A 21701-nucleotide genomic window follows, 5' to 3' on the forward strand; every position below is an offset into this window, starting at 1 on the left:
GTCGGCGCGGGCCCAGGTCAGGCCGCGCCGGCCTATGGTGGCACGCCATCGTGCGTCCTTTCCACTCTGTTTCGAACTCGTAATTTTTCTTATTTTCCAAAAACAGCAAAAATAAGGTTCGGAAAGTAAATCGCGAACTTTTCATTACCAGTACTGTTACCTATTCAAAGTCGAGTTCTGGCGGACTGTCAATTTGTCCCTTGATGAAAGCCTCCGGTGTTTCCACTCGAATAATATCAACATCAACATTATAAGAATCACCCGAGATATAATGCTTGAGTCTTTGTCCATTCACCACTTGCGAAGCATTGCCTTGGAGAGAGCTAATTTTAATTGCTCCCGAACGATACACCTCCTCAACAACATATGGTCCTTCCCATTTCGAGAGTAATTTCCCTGCAAAGAATCCGAGACGAGACCGATACAATAGGACTTTATCCCCAATATTAAACTCTCTTTTGATGATCCTTCTATCATGCCATTTTTTAACTTTTTCTTTAAAGAGTTTAGCATTTTCATAAGCTTCACTTCTCCATTCATCTAGAGAACTTAATTGTAGCAACCTCTTATCACCGGCAAGTTTAGGATCTTTATTTAATTCTCTAACAGCCCGATAAGCTTTGTGTTCTAGTTCTAAAGGTAAATGACAAGCTTTTCCGTAAACCATTTTATAAGGTGACATTCCCATGGGGTTTTTATAAGCAGTTCTATAAGCCCATAGTGCGTCTTTCAATTTACTAGCCCAATTCTTTCTAGATTTATTAACGGTTTTCTGCAAGATAGATTTAATTTCTCTATTTGATAGTTCTACTTGACCACTACTTTGAGGATGATAAGCGGAAGCAATTCTATGATTAATACCATACTTAGCAAGAGTTTTTCTAAAACCTCCATGAATAAAATGAGAACCTCCATCAGTCATAATATATCTAGGTACTCCAAATCTAGGAAAAATAACATCTAAAAGCATTTTTAAAGAGGTCTCACCATCAGCACTTTTTGTAGGTATGGCTTCCACCCATTTAGTAACATAATCAACGAGCAACAAGTATATGAGTGTTACCTTTTGAAGAGGGAAAAGGTCCCATGAAGTCAAATCCCCAACAATCAAACGGTTCAATAACAAGAGTATAATTCATAGGCATTTCATTGCGTCTGGAGATATTACCAACCCTTTGACATTCATCACAAGATAAAATAAACTTCCTTGCATCTTTGAAGAGAGTTGGCCAATAAAAACCTGATTGTAGCACCTTTTGCGCGGTTCTATCTCCGGCGTGATGTCCTCCATAAGCACTGCCATGACATTTACTCAATATCTCTTGTTGTTCATATTCGGGAACACACCTTCGCATAATACCATCCACTCCTTCTTTATATAAGTGTGGGTCATCCCGGAAATAATGCCTCAAGTCATAAAAGAATTTCCTCCTCTGCTGAGTCTGTAAAGGTTGGAGGCAAGTACTTGGAAACAATAAAGTTAGCATAATCGAGCATACCAAGGACTCGTCTCGCGAGCTCACCTTTATTACAGCTAATTGTTCATTTGGAAAACTATCATTAACAGGAACAGGATCATAAGCAATATTTTCCAATCTAGACAAATTATGAGCAACAGGATTATCAGCACCTTTCCTATCTACAATATGTAAATCAAATTCTTGCAAAAGAAGTACCCATCTAATAAGCCTCGGCTTAGCATCTTTCTTTGTCATGAGGTATCTAATTGCAGCATGATCAGTATGAATTGTAACTTTTGAATCAACAATATAAGATCTAAATTTATCACAAGCAAAGACTACAGCTAACAATTCTTTTTCAGTGGTAGCATAATTTCTTTGAGCAGCATCAAGAGTCTTGCTAGCATAATGAATAACATTTAATTTTTTATCTACTCGCTGTCCAAGAACAGCGCCTACAGACAAAATCACTAGCATCACACATAATTTCAAATGGTAAATTCCAATCAGGAGGTTCAACTATAGGAGCGAGTTGTTAAGGCTTTCTTTAGAGTTTCAAAAGCTTCCTTACAATCATCATCAAAAACAAAAGGTACATCTTTTTGAAGAAGATTAGTAAGAGGTTTTGAAATCTTGGAGAAATCTTTAATAAATCTCCTATAAAACCCAGCATGTCCAAGAACACTACGAATACCTTTAACATCCCTTGGATAGGGCATCTTCTCAATAGCTTCAACTTTAGCTCTATCAACTTCGATACCTCTCTCGGAAATTTTATGTCCCAATACAATTCCTTCATTAACCATAAAGTGGCATTTCTCCCAATTAAGAACAAGGTTAGTTTCTTCACATCTCTCGCAAAACTTTATCAAGGTTTCGCAAGCAACTATCAAAAGAATTCCCGTAGACGGAAAAATCATCCATGAATACTTCCACAATACTCTCACAAAAACCATGAAAAATAGCAGACATGCATCTTTGAAAAGTAGCAGGAGCATTACATAAACCAAAAGGCATACGCCTATAAGCATAAGTTCCATAGGGACAAGTAAAAGTGGTTTTCTCTTGATCTTTAGCTTTAACAGCAATTTGTGAAAACCCAGAATAACCATCAAGAAAGCAAAAATGAGTATTCTTAGATAACCTTTCTAGCATTTGATCAATAAATGGTAAAGGGTAATGATCTTTCTTAGTAACTTTATTAACTTTTCGATAATCAATGCACATTCTATACCCTACAACTACTCTTTGAGGTATGAGCTCATCATTATCATTAGGCACAACGAGTCATTCCTCCTTTCTTAGGAACGCAATGCACAGGACTAACCCATCTACTATCGGCAATAGGATATATAATACCAGACTTCAAGAAGTCGTAATACCTCATTTCTTACCACATCCTTCATCTTGGGAATTAGACGACGCCGAGGTTCAACAACAGGCTTTGCATCATCTTCCATATTAATGGCGTGTTGGCAAATAGAGGGAGAAATCCCCTTCAAGTCATCAAGAGTATAGCCAATAGCACCTCGGTGTTTCTTCAATATTTGCAATAATCTTTCTTCTTCAAACTCGTAAGCTTAGAACTAATAATAACAGGATATATTTTCTTATCATCAATATGAGCATATTTAAGATTATCGAGCAAAGGCTTTAAATCAAAAACAGGATCTTCCTTTGGTGGCGGTGTTGTACCCAAGTCTTCCACCAGTAAATCATGCTTGAGAATAGGTTGGCGAAGAAAAATCTCCTCAAGCTCTTCTCTTTCTTTCCTAAAAACTTCGCTCTCGCTATCCTCCAAATGTTGCTGCAAAGGATTATTAGGAACAAGAACAATAGATGCACACTTTGCTCCATTTTAAAATCATTACTAGGCAAATCAGCTTTATAAGGAGTTTTAGTAAATTTAGAGAAGTTAAACTCATAAGATTCACCAGCAAATTTGGTCAAAATTTTCTCTTTCTTGCAATCTATAATAGCTCCACAGGTATTTAGAAAAGGTCTACCAAAAATGATAGGACAATAGTCACTAGCAGCAGAACCAAGTACCAAAAAGTCAGCGGGATATTTAATCTTACCACATAGAACTTCCACATCTCGAACAATACCAATTGGAGAAATAGTTTCTCTATTAGCCAGCTGAATAACCACATCAATATCTTCAAGCTCACAAGAATCAATTTCGTGCATAATCTCCGTGTAAAGCTCATAAGGTATAGCACTAACACTTGCACCAATATCACATAAACCATAATAGCAATGATCACCAATTTTAACAGATAGCATAGGAACACTAGCTTGTTTGGGTTTATTAGGATGTGAAACAATATTAGAAGCATCTTCACGAGAAAATAATATGACCATCCTCAACATTTTCAGTCACAAGATCTTTAACTATGGCAACGACGAGGTTCAACTTTTATTTGTTCTTCGAGTTCTCTAGATTTCTTTTCACTTTTATGAACCGCACTATTTATAACGAGTACTCCCTCATTTTAGCAGGAAAAGGAGTTTTTTCAATATAAGCTTCGGGAATAACACGATCAGCAGTTTCAACTACAACACACTTATTAATAGATGAATCAATTTTATCTTTATACGGTTCATGATACTTATCAAAATTCTTCTTAGGCAATTCATAATGAGAGGCAAAAGCTTTATAAAGGTTTGCAGCAACTTGAGAATCAAGACCATATGTAGCACTAATATTACGAAATGTATCGGTATCCATAAAAGCTTCAATGCATTTATAATCATAAATTATACCCGATTCTCTATCTTTGTCGTTCTCCCAACCTTCGAGTATTTTCTTGGATCCGATCAAGAAGGTCCCTTTTAAACTCTTCTTTATTGCGTGTAAATGATGCGAGAACAAGAAGTATCCAGCAAGGTCTTGTCTTGAAAAGAAAGTCTTGCATAGAAATTATCAATAATAATATTACCAGGAAGCTCATGAATGGGGCATTTGAGCATTAAAGACTTCAATCTCCCCCAAGCTTGGGCAATACTCTCTCCATCATGAGGCCAGAAATTATATATGCGGTTCCGATCTTTGTGAATTTCACTTGGAGGATAAAATTTGGAATAAAATAAAGGCACAATGTCCTCCCAATCAAGAGAATCACCATTCTTCAGCAATTTATACCAATGCGCCGCTTTACCAGACAGCGATATAGAGAATAGCTTCTTCCTAACTTCATTCATAGCAATACCTGCACATTTGAATAACCCGCATAATTCATGCAAAAACAATAAATGATCACCAGGATGGACAGTTCCATCCCCTTCATAGCGGTTATCCATAACATGTTCAATAATTTTCGTAGGTATTTTATATGGTATTACTTCCTCACCTGGCGCCTTATCCACTACCGTTGCAGTAGTAGTAGATTTCCCAAATAGAAATTGAAGAGAAGATCTCTCCATAATGACTTATAGCAGCAGGCAGAAATAAAATCAGCACAAACGAGTAAAGGTTTTCCTTACCAATTCCACTTACCAATAGCGCTTCACTCCCCGGCAACGGCGCCGGAAAATAGTCTTGATGACCCACAAGTATAGGGGTGTATCGTAGTATCTTCGATAAGTAAGAATGTCGATCCCAACGAGGAGCGAGAAGGTGTTGACGAGCAGTTTTGATGAAGGATTCACTCGTAAATGCTCACGGACAAGTATTCAGGGGGTTTTGATGTAACGGATGAATAAAGTACGAGTAAGTAAAATGCGAGAGAAATAATTGCAGCGAGTGGCCCAATCCTTTTTAGCACAAAGGACAAGCCGGTTTGTTTACTTATAATGACCAAACGTTCTCGAGGACACACGGGATTTTAGTCTAGTGCTTTCGCTACATACAGCTGATTAATCTTCATTGTTTTGATAAGTGTTGTGTGGGTGAACCTGTGCTAATGTACCGCCCTTCCTAGGACTAATACATACTTGTGATTATACCCCTTGCAAGCATCCGCAACTACAAGAAAGTAATTAAGATAAATCTAACCACAACCTTAAACTGCGAGATCCTGCGATCCCTCCCGCATCGATATACCAACGGGGGCTCAGGTTTCGTCACTCCGGCAACCCCGCAATTGGCAAACGAGTACAAGATGCATTCCCCTAGGCCCATAAATGGTGAAGTGTCGTGTAGTCGACGTTCACACGACACCACTAGAAGAATAACACCACAACTTAAATATCATAACATTGAATATTACTCAACCATAGTTCACTACTAACAATTAGACTTCACCCATGTCCTCAAGAACTAAACGAACTACTCACGAGACATCATATGGAACATGATCAGAGGTGATATGATGATGAATAACAATCTGAACATAGACCTTGGTTCAATGGTTTCACTCAATAGCATCAACAACAAGTAGAAATCGATACCGGGAGAGTTTCCCCTATCAAACAATCAAGATCAAACCCAAATTGCTACAGCGGTGACGATGTCCAGCGGTGGAGATGGCGATGATGATGGTGAAGATGATGATGATGGTGATGGAGATGATGTCCAGCTCGATGACGGTGACGATGGCGTCGATTTCCCCCTCCGGGAGGGAATTTCCCCGGCGGATTCCTGCCCGCCGGAGAGCTCTTTTCTCTCGGTGTTCTCCGCCCCGCGAGGCGGGCTGTAACCCTTCGTGAGGATTCCTCTGTGGCTTAGGTCTTCGGGACGAAGGGTTTCGCGAAGAAAAGGAGGCGAAATAGGCCGAGGGGCCCCACACCACATGGTGGCGCAGCCGAGCCATGGGCCGCGCCACCCTATGGTGTGGGCCCACCCTGGGTCCAGCTGGCTCCCCCTTCGGCTTCCTCCGTCATCCGGAAAAATAGGATTTTCTCGTAAAACTTCCTTCCACGAGTTGATCTTCCGAAATATCGCATCTCGACGGTGCTTTTTCCAGCGAGAATCCCGGCTCCGAGTGCTCGATCTCCAAATAATCATGAAACATGCAAAATAGATGAAATAACATAAGTATTGTGTCCCAATATGAAATATATCAATGAATAACAGCAAATTATGATATAAAATAGTGATGCAAATTGGACGTATCATTAGGCAGCTCACAAGATCCAACAATGAAGCACAATGAGGAGAAGACAACCATCTAGCTACTGCTATGGACCCATAGTCCAGGGGTGAACTACTCACTCATCACTCCGGAGGCGACCATGGCGGTGTAGAGTCCTCCGGGAGATGAATCCCCTCTCCGGCAGGGTGCCGGAGGAGATCTCCGGAATCCACCGAGATGGGATCGGCGGCGGCGGCGTCTCAGTAAGGTTTTCCGTATCGTGGTTTTTCGCATCGGGGGTTTCGCGACGGAGGCTTTAAGTAGGCGGAAGGGCGAGTCGGGGGCCCGACGAGGGGCCACACCATAGGGCGGCGCGGGCCCCCTTGGCCGCGCCGCCTTGTGGTGTCGCCACCTCGTGGCCCCACTTCGTATGTTCTTCGGTCTTCTGGAAGCTCCGTGGAAAAATAGGCCCCTGGGTCTTCGTTTCGTCCAATTCCGAGAATATTTCGTTACTAGGATTTCTAAACCAAAAACAGCAGAAAACAGAAGCGGCACTTCGGCATCTTGTTAATAGGTTAGTTCCGGAAAATGCACAAATATGACATAAAGTGTGCATAAAACATGTAGGTATCATCAATAATATGGCATAGAACATAAGAAATTATCGATACGTCGGAGACGTATCAAGCATCCCCAAGCTTAGTTCTGCTCGTCCCGAGCAGTTAAAACGATAACAAAGATAATTTCTGAAGTGATATGCCATCATAACCTTGATCATACTATTTGTAAACATATGTAGTGAATGCAGCGATCAAAACAATGGTAATGACATGAGTAAACAAGTGAATCATAAAGCAAAGACTTTTCATGAATAGTACTTCAAGACAAGTATTAATAAGTCTTGCATAAGAGTTAACTCATAAAGCAATAAATCAAAGTAAAGGCATTGAAGCAACACAAAGGAAGATTAAGTTTCAGCGGTTGCTTTCAACTTGTAACATGTATATCTCATGGATAATAGTCAACATAGAGTAATATAACAAGTACAATATGCAAGTATGTAGGAATCAATGCACAGTTCACACAAGTGTTTGCTTCTTGAGGTGGAGAGAGATAGGTGAACTGACTCAACATAAAAGTAAAAAGAATGGTCCTTCAAAGAGGAAAGCATCGATTGCTATATTTGTGCTAGAGCTTTTATTTTGAAAACATGAAACAATTTTGTCAACGGTAGTAATAAAGCATATGAGTTATGTACATTATATCTTACAAGTTGCAAGCCTCATGCATAGTATACTAATAGTGCCCGCACCTTGTCCTAATTAGCTTGGACTACCGGATCTTTGCAATGCACATGTTTTAACCAAGTGTCACAATGGGGTACCTCCATGCCGCCTGTACAAAGGTCTAAGGAGAAAGCTCGCATTTTGGATTTCTCGCTTTTGATTATTCTCAACTTAGACATCCATACCGGGACAACATGGACAACAAATAATGGACTCCTCTTTAATGCATAAGCATGTGGCAACAATTATTATTCTCATATGAGATTGAGGATATATGTCCAAGACTGAAACTTCCACCATGAATCATGGCTTTAGTTAGCGGCCCAAAGTTCTTCTCTAACAATATGCATGCTCCAACCATGAAGGTGGTAGATCTCTCTTACTTCGGACAAGACGGACATGCATAGCAACTCACATGATATTCAACAAAGAATAGTTGATGGCGTCCCCGAAACATGGTTATCGCACAACAAGCAACTTAATAAGAGATAAAGTGCATAAGTACATATTCAATACCACAATAGTTTTTAAGCTATTTGTCCCATGAGCTATATATTGCAAAGGTGAATGATGGAATTTTAAAGGTAGCACTCAAGCAATTTACTTTGGAATGATGGATAAATACCATGTAGTAGGTAGGTATGGTGGACACAATTGGCATAGTGGTTGGCTCAAGTATTTTGGATGCATGAGAAGTATTCCCTCTCGATACAAGGTTTAGGCTAGCAATGTTATTTGAAACAAACACAAGGATGAACGGTACAGCAAAACTCACATAAAAGACATATGGTAAACATTATAAGACTCCATACCGTCTTCCTTGTTGTTCAAAACTATACTAGATGTTATCTAGACTCTAGAGAAACCAAATATGCAAACCAAATTAACAAGCTCTAAGTATTTCTTCATTAATGGGTGCAAAGTATATGATGCAAGAGCTTAAACATGAGCACAACAATTGCCAAGTATCAAATTATCCAAGACATTTTAGAGTTACTACATGTAGCATTTTCCAATTCCAATCATATAACAATTTAACGAAGAAGAAACTTCGCCATGAATACTATGAGTAGAGCCTAAGGACATATTTGTCCATATGCTACAGCGGAGCGTGTCTCTCTCCCATAAAGTGAATGCTAGGATCCATTTTATTCAAACAAAACAAAAAACAAAAACAAACCGACGCTCCAAGCAAAGTGCATAAGATGTGACGGAATAAAAATATAGTTTCAGGGGAGGAACCTGATAATGTTGTCGATGAAGAAGGGGATGCCTTGGCATCCCCAAGCTTAGACGCTTGAGTCTTCTTAGAATATGCAGGGGTGAACCACCGGGGCATCCCCAAGCTTAGAGCTTTCACTCTCCTTGATCATATTGCATCATACTCCTCTCTTGATCCTTGAAAACTTCCTCCACACCAAACTCGAAACAACTCATTAGAGGGTTAGTGCATAATAAAAATTCACATGTTCAGAGGTGACACAATCATTCTTAACACTTCTGGACATTGCATAAAGCTACTGGACATTAATGGATCAAAGAAATTCATCCAACATAGCAAAAGAGGCAATGCGAAATAAAAGACAGAATCTGTCAAAACAGAACAGTCCGTAAAGATGGATTTTATTAGGCCACCAGACTTGCTCAAACGAAAATTCTCAAATTGAATGAAAGTTGCGTACATATCTGAGGATCATGCTCGTAAATTGGCTTAATTTTCTGAGCTACCTACAGGGAGATAGACCCAGATTCGTGACAGCAAAGAAATCTGGAACTGCGCAGTAATCCAAATCTAGTACTTACTTTTCTATCAAAGACTTTACTTGGCACAACAAAACATAAAACTAAGATAAGGAGAGGTTGCTACAGTAGTAAACAACTTCCAAGACACAAATATAAAACAAAAATACTGGAGTAAAAACATGGGTTGTCTCCCATAAGCGCTTTTCTTTAACGCCTTTCAGCTAGGCGCAGAAAGTGTAACTCAAGTGTTATCAAAGGGTGGTGCACCTACAGCGGGGTTTGGAGTTTTCTCAACCATGCATAGTATATTGGATACATAAGTTTCAGCGTCTCCCCTTTCATTAGTCTTGGGCTTGCTACTCTCATCGAACAAATTTTCAGGAACAAGCCAAGCATAGTTATGTTCTAGTGAATCATTCATAGCTAGGAGTTTACATGGTATTGGTGCTTTGATCTCCCCACCATCATTAGCATTATTAGTGTACCTTATCCTATCCATATCCATTTTTTCAAGGAGATCAACAAAATTAGTATGAGAACCAAGCATATTAAATTTAGCGAAGACCTTTCTAGCCTCTCTTGCTAGACCTCCAAATTCTCTAAGAAGGGTTTCTAAAACAAAATCTTTCTTTTCCCCCTCTTCCAAATCACCAAGTGTAAGAAACATGTGTTGGATTATAGGATTAAGATTAACAAATTTAGTTTCCAACAGGCGAACTAAAGCAGCAGCAGCAATTTCATAAGTATGAGCAAGTTCTACCAAGTGTCTATCTTCAAAATCTTCAACAGTACTAACATGGGTGAAAAATTCTTCTATATTGTTCCTCCCAATTATAGACCCTTGTCCTACCGGTATGTTCTTTGTGGTAAAATTAAAAGGAAACATGATGAGTAAAGTAAATGCAAGTAAACTAATTTTTTTGTGTTTTTGATATAGCAAACAAGACAGTAAATAAAGTAAAGCTAGCAACTAATTTTTTTGTGTTTTGATATAATGCAGCAAACAAAGTAGTAAATAAAATAAAGCAAGACAAAAACAAAGTAAAGAGATTGAGAAGTGGAGACTCCCCTTGCAGCGTGTCTTGATCTCCCCGGCAATGGCGCCAGAAAATATGCTTGATGGCGTGTATTTCACACGTTCGTTGGGCAACCCCAAGAGGAAGGTATGATGCGCACAGCAGCAAGTTTTCCCTCAGAAAGAAACCAAGGTTTATCGAACCAGGAGGAGCCAAGAAGCACGTTGAAGGTTGATGGCGGCGGGATGTAGTGCGGCGCAACACCGGAGATTCCGGCGCCAACGTGGAACCTGCACAACACAACCAAAGTACTTTGCCCCAACGAAACAGTGAGGTTGTCAATCTCACCGGCTTGCTGTAACAAAGGATTAACCGTATTGTGTGGAAGATGATTGTTTGCAGAGAAAATAGTAAAAACAAGTATTGCAGCAGATTTGTATTTCAGTATTAAAAGAATGGACCGGGGTCCACAGTTCACTAGAGGTGTCTCTCCCATAAGATAAAAGCATGTTGGGTGAACAAATTACAGTCGGGTAATTGACAAATAGAGAGGGCATAACAATGCACATACATGACATGATAAGTATAGTGAGATTTAATTGGGCATTACGACAAAGTACATAGACCGCCATCCAACTGCATCTATGCCTAAAAAGTCCACCTTCAGGTTATCATCCGAACCCCTTCCAGTATTAAGTTGCTAACAATAGACAATTGCATTAAGTATGGTGCGTAATGTAATCAACAACTACATCCTCGGACATAGCGCCAATGTTTTATCCCTAGTGGCAACATCACAACACAACCTTAGAACTTTCTGTCACTGTCCCAGGTGTCAATGCGAGGCATGAACCCACTATCGAGCATAAATACTCCCTCTTGGAGTTAAAAGTAAAAACTTGGCCAGAGCCTCTACTAGTAACGGAGAGCATGCAAGATCATAAACAACACATATGTAATAACTTGATAATTAACATGACATGGTATTCTCTATCCATCGGATCCCGACAAACACAACATAGAGTATTACGGATAGATGATCTTGATCATGTTAGGCAGCTCACAAGATCCAACAATGAAGCACAATGAGGAGAAGACAACCATCTAGCTACTGCTATGGACCCATAGTCCAGGGGTGAACTACTCACTCATCACTCCGGAGGCGACCATGGCGGTGTAGAGTCCTCCGGGAGATGAATCCCCTCTCCGGCGAGGGTGCCGGAGGAGATCTCCGGAATCCCCCGAGATGGGATCGGCGGCGGCGGCGTCTCGGTAAGGTTTTCCGTATCGTGGTTTTTCGCATCGGAGGTTTCGCGACGGAGGCTTTAAGTAGGCGGAAGGGCAGAGTCGGGGGCCTGACGAGGGGGCCACACCATAGGGCGGCGCGGGCCCCCCCTTGGCTGCGCCGCCTTGTGGTGTCGCCACCTCGAGGCCCCACTTCGTATGTTCTTCGGTCTTCTGGAAGCTCCGTGGAAAAATAGGCCCCTGGGTCTTCGTTTCGTCCAATTCCGAGAATATTTCGTTACTAGGATTTCTGAAACCAAAAACAGCGAGAAAACAGGAACTGGCACTTCGGCATCTTGTTAATAGGTTAGTTCCAGAAAATGCACAAATATGACATAAAGTGTGCATAAAACATGTAGGTATCATCAATAATATGGCATAGAACATAAGAAATTATCGATACGTCGGAGACGTATCATGAGGACACCGACAACTAGTATTGTTAGAATGTTCTTTCTTTGCAGCAAAGATGACCACCGGTCAATTGAAGCCACTAGTGTATGTTTCTGTATGTTCTTTCTGCGTATCCAAGAACATAAAAAAAATGAATTAGTGATAGGAGGAACTAGACACTAAATGATATAGTAGAAGCGGGATCTCAGCGTGAGAATTCTAGAAATTCGTTCCTGACAGGATTCAAACTCTGGTCGTTGGGGTGCGCCACTGCGATCCCAACCACTGGGCTATGCCCATGTCCTCATATCGAAGAACATAAGGCACACAGAACCCAGCTGGATTTTCTAGTTTGCATGAATAAGTGCCCGAGAGTGTTCTTTCTTCGTAGCGAAAACACAAAACCCGCGAGACCAAAACTAGGTAGGTTTTCTTATTTTACAATTTTTAAACCATGTTTCTAACTATGTAGTAGTTTGTGTAATGTATCTATCTATGTTTAAATAAAACGAAAGGAAAAAATAAATAAAAATATTATGCGTCGGGTCACTGAGGACAGAGAGACGCACGGTAAAAAAAAGATCATTTTCATGCTGTGGATCAACGCAAACGGACGTGGGCGCCACTTTAAACGTTTGATTTACGCCCTGTTGGAGATACTCTAATATTTTAGCTCATTTCCTTGCTGAATATGGTACGAGCCTGCAGGACGTTAAACTATGGCCGGACTCGCTGCCAAATGACGTCTGTCAGTGACCGGCGTTTCTGCTGGTCCAGTTAAGTAGTAATAGAATCATGTGTTCCAAAAGAAAAGAAGACTCCCAAGGCCAACACTATAAAACTAGCCGCTTGTAGCTAGCGACAGCAGTATCACAACAATGGCCATGAACACAGTCTTCCTTGGGCTGCTACAGCTGCTGCTCCTCCTCCTACCACCTTCCCTCCGCGATTACCTGGGTGCGGAGCCGAGTGACCGCGGAGTTGATCAGCAGCTCCAAGTCTACCACCCCATAATTTTGCAAGGTGGCTTCGGCTGCCCCAACCTGGAGGCGCGGCTCACCGACGCCTACACTCCGTCGCTACCGCGCTGCGGTGCGCTCAAGGGGAAAGGATGGTTCCCGCTATGGAATGGCACAGGGGACCTGCTCAACCACCACTACATGCGATGCTTCGAGGAGCAGATGAGCCTTGTTTTTGACCCTGTCATCAACGGCTACGGGAACCAGCATGGCGTCGAGACTCGCGTACCTTACTTCGGCTCCGCATATGGATTCTCCTACAAGGACGAGACGTAAGTTTCCAACATCTAGGAACTGTCTTATTTAACATTGAAAAGTCATTGGTTTTTGTTCATCTCTACATAGGCTGAACACGGTTTTAGCATCTGTGCCAGTGGCGTTGTTGTTCCCTCTGCATGCCATGCTAGTTTAGAGACACCATGTCGATCGACGCAGCACAAGAGATCGCACTTTTGACTTTTGCTCTGTCATCTCATTGAGACATCTTGTTTCTCTTCTATCTCTAAATCATTCATGCCCTCATATGAACTTATATTTCTCCTACTTGCTTAGGAGCGAGCTATAAGCTCTAAGCTAATGCTCCCTCCGTTTGTGATACCAAGGCATATAACTTTTTTTCAAAAATCAAACCATGCAAACTTTCATTAAGTTCTAGAGAAATTATCAAAAAAGTAAAATATTACATGTATCATACGAAACTATACAATAATGATTTTGTATTGTAGATGATAATTTTTTCTTCTAAAAACTTGGTAAAAGTTTACATAGTTTGATCTTTGAGAGAAATTATATCCTTTTTGCAGTAATAGGTATACCGGTTTTGCTAGGGAATAGACTTGAACTGTTTGTATTACAATTATCTACATTATACTTGTTATGGTTAGAGTTGTCGGTATATCTTTACTATTAAATTGAAATAGGTCGCGATGGTTGGTGATGGTACGTAAAACCAGTACACATCACATCCTGAACGGTTGGTGACGGTACGTCAAACCAGTACACATCACATCCCGAACGTGAAAAAAATAAGGTCAGCGTGACCAGCTCCACGAGGGAGTTCTAATCGGATTGGTTAGGCTACGTTCAAAATTCAATCCGTAGCTCTAGGTAGCAAATCAACATTTCTTTTCTAATTCCAATCGGTAAAATAAACATAGATCAGTTAGCTAGCGTGTCCAGCAATTCCGGTTAGATCGGCACGATCGGCAAAAAAGGAAAACCGTATGCCAAAAGAGATCCATCGATTATGCTTCTCTTGGCATGGTACTTTAAATTTCCTAACTTTTTTTTCATTCCCAAACATACATAGCTAGCCGATCTGACAATCTATATGACTCTATTTTTTTTTTCTTAATTTTTCCACGTGCATGTTTTTTTCCTTTAAAATTTGTAGCATTTACACATCTCAAGACTTATGCAACTAAAAATTCTTCAAACACAAAACTTTCATATGTGCAAACCACATGGTTAGGAGCGCAGTGCATCATGGCAAAAAAAATCATGTTTCATGCGTAGGTGTTTCATTAAAAAGGGGAAACATTTTTTCAGTGGGGGGGGGGGGGTGACATTTTCATCGTCAATCTTACGACTCACAGAATCAGTTTCTCAGACTCAGTATCTCGAAGGTGTTCATAGAGGTAGGATGTGCGTTTATGTGTTCATAGAAGTGAGTATATGTACTTATTTATGAGCGTTTACATTGTACCGTCTTTCGTAAAAAAATGGTCTAACATGGGCACCTTTTACGATATACCATTCAATAAATACTATAAATTATTTCGATCGGTTGTTCAAACATGTGAATCAGATCGGTCGACGTCCAACACATGCGAATATGATCGGTCAATTGATCAAATCGGATTGATCTATTAAACATCAGAGCCATCTCAGCGGTGAGAAAAAATAATACACATTGTATGAGACTGCGACGTACTACGTATTTTAAAGAAAAATGAGGATCATGCGGCCACGCATCATAGACATTGTAATTATATTTCATTTATTCTATTTTGGAGAGAGCCATCTTTCATTATCAATCTGATGCAACGCATGGGTATTACGCTAATATGTTATAAGGCCTTAATAGGACGTGATGGTAAATTTCTTTATGTAGTCACTATCATACTTTATTTCCTACTTTTGTTTAGAGTCAGTGGCACTAGTTCTGCTCCCCTGTGTGTACTTCTAAGCTTTAACATTGATTAAAATTCTCTCCAGCTGCCCATTTTGTTGTAACGTAAGGCTGCGCAATGAACTGGAAGCACTTGGATATCGAGACGGAGATAACCTTTTCGGAGCTCCTTATGACATACGACATGCTCCACCACGGCCTGACAAATATTCACAGGTGTACTCTGAATATTTTGCTCGTGTCAAGGATTTAGTGCAGAACGCAAGTGAAAAAAATGGGAACAAGCCGGTTATCTTCATCGGGCATAGCTTTGCTAGCAGGCTCATACTTGACTTTGTGAATTCGACTCCCCTTCAATGGAGGAAAAAATTCATCAAGCACCTGGTTCTACTCTCGCCAACACCACATACAGGCTTCATGGATGTAGTCGCGAACCTCGTTTCCGGACCGAGGGTATTTCCTTTCCCGAATGTTCCAAACCTTGCTTTGCGGCCAATGTGGTGGTCTTTCGCAAGTTCCCTCCTATCTCTGCCATCCCCAATGGTGTTTGGCCACGAGCCACTCATAATCACCAAACATAGAAACTACTCGGCGTATGACTATCCAGATTTTCTTGCAGCACTAGGTTTCAGTATCAAAGGTGTGTCTCCCTTGACTAAATTGCCTCCTCTTACGGATATGAGAGTTGAGGCGCCAATGGTTCCGACAACAGTACTCAGCGGTTTTGGCATTGAAACAACGAAGCAAATGGTATTCTGGGACGGAAACTTCGATGTCTCCCCGGAACTTGTGTATGGTGATGGAGATGGGGTCGTCAATTTTATTAGTGTGTTAGCATTCACCAAGGAACTGGAAAGGCAACATGAGTTGGAGAACATACTCTTTAAATTCATCAAGATTCCAAATGTTGCGCATGGTGACATTACTATTCAGGACCATTCGCTGAAGATTGTTCTCGATGAAGTTTTAGAAGCCAATTCTTGAAGATTCACGTGATATACATGAGTAGTCATCAAGAGTAAAAGATTCGAGTGATTGTTGTATGCAAAATCTCAATGGTTGTAGTTGTAATGCTGCTATTTATCAAATGTACTATTTTAATTTAACGGTTATCTAAGAATACCTTTTGTGCATTATTTAATTTGTATTTATATGTTCACCAAATGTTTTAGCATTTAGAAGTACACATAAACAGCAAAACACACTATTTATTTGAATATACATCACCTAATAAATAAAACTAGCCAAGGCCGGTGTGGCAGCACATTTCTCCCCTCGGTAGCCTGGGAGTTCAAAGGAATGTGCCATAGGGATTAGTAGCACACGGACCTTTAAAGCTAGGCTTGCGGAAAAAGGGCGAGGCTGGTTGCGGGGCTAGCTGGCTGTTTCACCATGACCCACAGGCTCCTTAGAGCACACCCACACAAGGTAACCTCTGTGAAACCAAGCCAAGAAAGTACAAAACTGATTGACGCAAAAATGCTGCTCCGAGCTGGCGAACCGCAGCACGCATGAAGAAGTATGGGCGACACATTAGTCTCTCCATGTCTACCTCTCACCTCTACCAAGTAGACCATGAAAGCACACGTTACCGCGTCCGCCCATGTTGAGAGACAGCCACAAAAATATTTCAAAAGTACATGAATGGTACAAATACGTTAAAGATATTTTTCATCGAATCAAGATACCATGTCGAGGAAGTGCCACAGGGTGCCCAGACCACTCCGGCCTGGGCCGCGCCTAGGCATGGTGTGGGCTCTCGGGCACCCCACCGACCTATCTCCTCCGCCTATGTAAAGCTCCCGACGCAAAACCCTAAAAAATCAGCCTCCATCCACGAAAAGTTCCGTAGCTCCGTCGTCATCGCAGACAAGATCCGGGGGACAGAAGTCTCTGTTCCGACACGCTGCCGGGACGGGGAATTTCCCCCGAAGCGATCTCCATCGACTCCACCGCCATCTCCATCGCCGTTGCTGACTCCTACGATGAGGATTGAGTAGTCCCCCCTGAGGCTGAGGGGTCTACCGGTAGCTATGTGGTTTATATCTCTCTCCCATGGTGTGATCTTTATGTGATCATGAGCTTTGTAATCTAGATGTCGTTATGCTATTCAAGTGGATTTTACTCATGTGATCTCCGGAGACTCCTTGTCCCACATGTGTAAAGGTGATAGTGTGTGCATCGTGTGGGTCTTTTAGGCTATATTTCACAGAATACTTGTTCACTAAATTATGATTTGAGTTGGATGTCTCTATGAAATTATGGTAGTACCTCCTATGAATGCTCAAAGTGACAGCGTGGGGTGTTCATTAGTACTTGGGAATACATCTTTAAGGTTTGCTTTTGCAGCCCTACGCAATAAATTAGTGTTGGTTATCCAACCAGAGAGTAGTTCAGAGTAGCATATTGAAGTGCTTATATTTATATTTCTTTATGATATCATTGTTGAGAGTGACCACTAGTGAAAGTATGATCCCTAGGCCTTGTTTCCAAACATCGAATCACCCCTTATTTACTGTATTACTGCATGTTTACTTGCTGCCATATTTATTTCAGATTGTTATTACCACTCATATTCATCCATATCACTTGCATTTTACTATCTCTTCGCCGAACTAGTGCACCTATACACCTGACATGTGTATTGGGTATGTTGGGGACACAAGAGACTTCTTGTCTCGTAATTGCAGGGTTGCTTGAGAGGGATATCTTTGACCTCTACCTCCCTGAGTTCGATAAACCTTCGGTGATCCACTTAAGGGAAATTTGCTGATGTTCTACAAACCTCTGCACTTGGAGGCCCAACACAGTTTACAAGAATAGAAGCGTGCGTAGACATTAGCCCGCACCTAGGGGTGGTGTGGGACCCTCCTGGCCCTCCTCAGGCCCCCCTTCTGGCTTCCTCCGGCATCTGACAAGAGAGGAACTTCTGGGTATTTTCCGGGAATTGCTGATCACCAGAAATATGGTGTCTTGACGGTCCTTTTTTCAGCAGAATATTGACTCCGACGGTTAATTCTCCAATAATCATCAAACATGCAAAATAGATGAAATAACATAAGTATCATCTCTAAATATGAAATATATCAGTAAATAACAGTAAGTTATGATATAAAATGGTGATGCAATTTGGACGTATCACCCCTCTAGTTTGGTATCGAAGCAAAATCTCTTGTTTCTATTGAACTTGGTTTAAGCACCAACGGATAAAATGTTGGTCAACTTCAGGTGGTATTAGGGGTCATTCATCTAGGTCTATGTTTTATGATATAAACAATGCTCTTTGGAAGAACAAAAAAATTATGCATCTTAAGGACATATATGAATACATATGAACATTTTCTCGGGAGGGGTCTGTTGACGTCAGAAACCCACTGGCGGGCAGAGACGGGCAACACCGTAGAGCCGGGAACAACTAGGGCTGCGGCTGGCCCTAGTCCCTCTGAGCGACGGCCCGCAAAGCCTCCTGGTCGCACGCACCGATGTTTATCACAAGGGCGTGCCACCCGACCTATACCTGGTCGGGAAGGTGTGAATGATGCCTCGCTTAGTTTCCTGCAGGGCACACACGTAAACATTAAATACGAGCCTCGATCGGCTCTCAGGTTATCCTGTGAATCGGCTCAAAGAGCCGATCCACCCATGATTCAGACGAGGTGTCCGAATATATGGTGGTCCTGCTTGATCAAGGTAAAGCTGATTAGATCTACGACGATCTGGGGTTTTCACCGCGTAATCGGATCATCCTACTCACGATCGGGCCTCGCGCTCGCGCACGGTGACCGTAAGCCGATCCTAGATAGGGCCTAAAAACCAACACGAGGTTGATCCCCGGAACATCCGTTCTAGGACTAGCAAACGCCACCCTACACGCCGCTGGATCCTCCGACCCCTTGTAAGGCCTAACTATTGCAGATATTAAACTAATCCTTGTAGAACAAGGAGCAATCGTAACGGATCAGATCTACTAAACTATGATCAAGCGGGGTGCCGCCCCTACGCCTAAGATAGGCGTAAGGGCGGCTAGACATGCAAGGGTTGCACTACGAGAGCATGCAGCATGAAGAACAATGCTAACCCTAACATGTCTAAGATAACTACGTTGCTCGCCATCAAAAAGGCTTCAAGCACGAGCAACGCATGAACAACGGGGCAGGCTTAGGCTGCCTAGATCGCAAGATGCGATCTAGGCAGCATGATGCTTACCGGTAGAAACCCTCGAGACGAAGGAGTTGGCGATGCGCCGAGATTTGTTTGTGGTTGAATGTTGGTTGTTGTTTATTCCATAAACCCTAGGTACATATTTATAGTCCAGCGGACTTTCTAATGTGGGCGTGCACTAAACCGTGCACGAGATAAACTCTAACTTTTAATCTAGATACAATCTACTATAATTAAAGATACACGGGCAACCTAGCCCAAATTCTCCGTGCAAGGCCGCTTCATAGATCTTCAATGTGTAATCTTCCAAGCCCATCTTGATCGCGGCCCACCTCCCGATTTAGCCAAAATCCGGTGATAACACATGCCCCCTGGTTTTGGAAATGACAGTTCCAAAATCATTATGCTCCTTTCATCGGGTCATGTCGTGGCAGAACCGTTGTAGTACCCTTTACCATGACGTCTTGCTCCTTGCTTTTGCAAAACTTGATAATCTAGCACCATTTCCTTGGATACCTCAATGGTCTTAAATCCCCCATTAGGCTTCTCCTTATTAAGCTGCGCCGAATGACTCCTCCTCCACTGGATACCCGCCGGCGAAGCGCCTCCGTGTCAACGACGAGGGCAGCGAGGATTAGTGACATAGCATCAGTAGTTACGTGAGCAATCGGCTCTTTTTGAGCAATCGGCTCTTCATAAAAAACCCTTCTTTGTGAATGAAGAAGCGTTCCCAGTCAATGGTTTTGCCGATAGTCAAAGTCACACAACCTTCAAAAAAGAACCGATGGCCTCGCATCGGTCTCTATCATAAAAAACGCTGACAACGTCGACCTAGTCACCCTTCCAAACGGTAACCCGCGACCTCCATCTGAAAAGGCAAAGTCAGATCCCCAAATCGCCGCCTGAGCAGTTCCAATCCACAACCACCTACACAGATCTTGACCGCGCCGCCCCCAACTCCTTCAACGCCATGGCGGAGTCATCCAATACCGATACCACGGCTTCCGGACTGAAGGTAATCCTCAACCTCCTCTCGTCGTTTGGCTTGACATGGGATTAATGGCAAACACCTGAATTAATGCCTCGCTCCGCTACTAATTTAGGTTTCAGACATCCTTCTGCCACATCCTTCTCTCGCAAATTCGATGTGCCTCGGTCCTCGTTCTTCTGAGAGTCCTGCCCTGTTAATTTCGTGCGAAGCTAACAGAATCCCCTTTGTGAGCCAGAACCTAGATCCGACTTCCGGGCCGACCGCCCGCGAGCCTGGCCTAATCCTCCTGAAGGTTGGGTGGCATGGTACAATAGGGTATCAAAATCCCACTATGCCACTTGGGAAACCATAGGGATAGTCGATGCCCTGTCATTATCGCTATCTCCTCTTGAGAAGAATGAGAACATCCTGAAAACCATCGGCTACTTCTGGTCTGATGCACTGAACTCGCTTCATGTTTGGTCATGGCCCTATGACCCCGACCCCGCTGGATGTGGCCATGATCACCGGGCTAGACATTGCATCCCCCAGCCCTTCTGCCTTCAAGCTGCCAAAAGTCCCTTTCACTCTCTCCTCTAAAAAAGAGTGTACCAGTCGGGGCGCCTATCTCAATCGCTATATGAAAACCAAAGGCCCCGTGACGGAGAGGGAGCACACAGCCTTTCTGAATTTCCGGCTCGGAGCACTTCATATTCTGCGGTCCATCACTTGCTCCCACCAAGAATTACCTCTCCCTGGCCTATGAGCTTGCTAAAGGCACAAAACTCGGCCTAGGCAAACTATTTCTTGGAGAAATTTATCGATCCCTTCAACTGATGTCTGTCAAACTGTTCTCCCGCAAGACAGTTAAAACTGGCGGCCCCTGGTGGTTCATTCAGTTGTGGGCCCAACTATACTTCCAAAGCCAAATCCCAGACTTCCCATCGCTGACCACCCGCACCTTTCCGGATGAAACCGGAAAGGAAATTCGATGCACCAGCCTACGGCCAAGCCCCGTATGGTCTCCCGGGCAGCAGGCTGATCCCCCGGAAGCGAGCAGGGTGGTTTAAGATTTTCTTCCAAGGTTTGGACAACCCCCTGTTCCACCCTTACACCGAATCGGCAAATTTTGAAAACCCCGTCTCTTTCCGATTGGATGACTTTGCCGATGACGCCAGAGACACAACACTTGTACTCTCTCATGATCCGTCCTTGCTTCCTCC

At 42.3% G+C, this 21701-nt stretch overlaps 1 protein-coding gene across 1 annotated transcript; it reads left to right on the forward strand.

The window, feature by feature from the left end:
* The first annotated feature begins 13075 nt into the window (after positions 1-13075).
* On the forward strand, positions 13076-16461 carry LOC124670329 (lecithin-cholesterol acyltransferase-like 1). The gene is made up of 2 exons (XM_047206844.1): positions 13076-13488; positions 15434-16461. The coding sequence occupies exons 1-2, from the start codon at positions 13076-13078 to the stop codon at positions 16329-16331; spliced, it is 1311 nt and encodes a 436-aa protein (XP_047062800.1). The 3' UTR covers positions 16332-16461.
* Positions 16462-21701: the final 5240 nt, after the last annotated feature.

This window comes from Lolium rigidum, chromosome 1, assembly GCF_022539505.1.
Source record: "Lolium rigidum isolate FL_2022 chromosome 1, APGP_CSIRO_Lrig_0.1, whole genome shotgun sequence".
Classification (NCBI taxonomy): Eukaryota; Viridiplantae; Streptophyta; class Magnoliopsida; order Poales; family Poaceae; genus Lolium; species Lolium rigidum.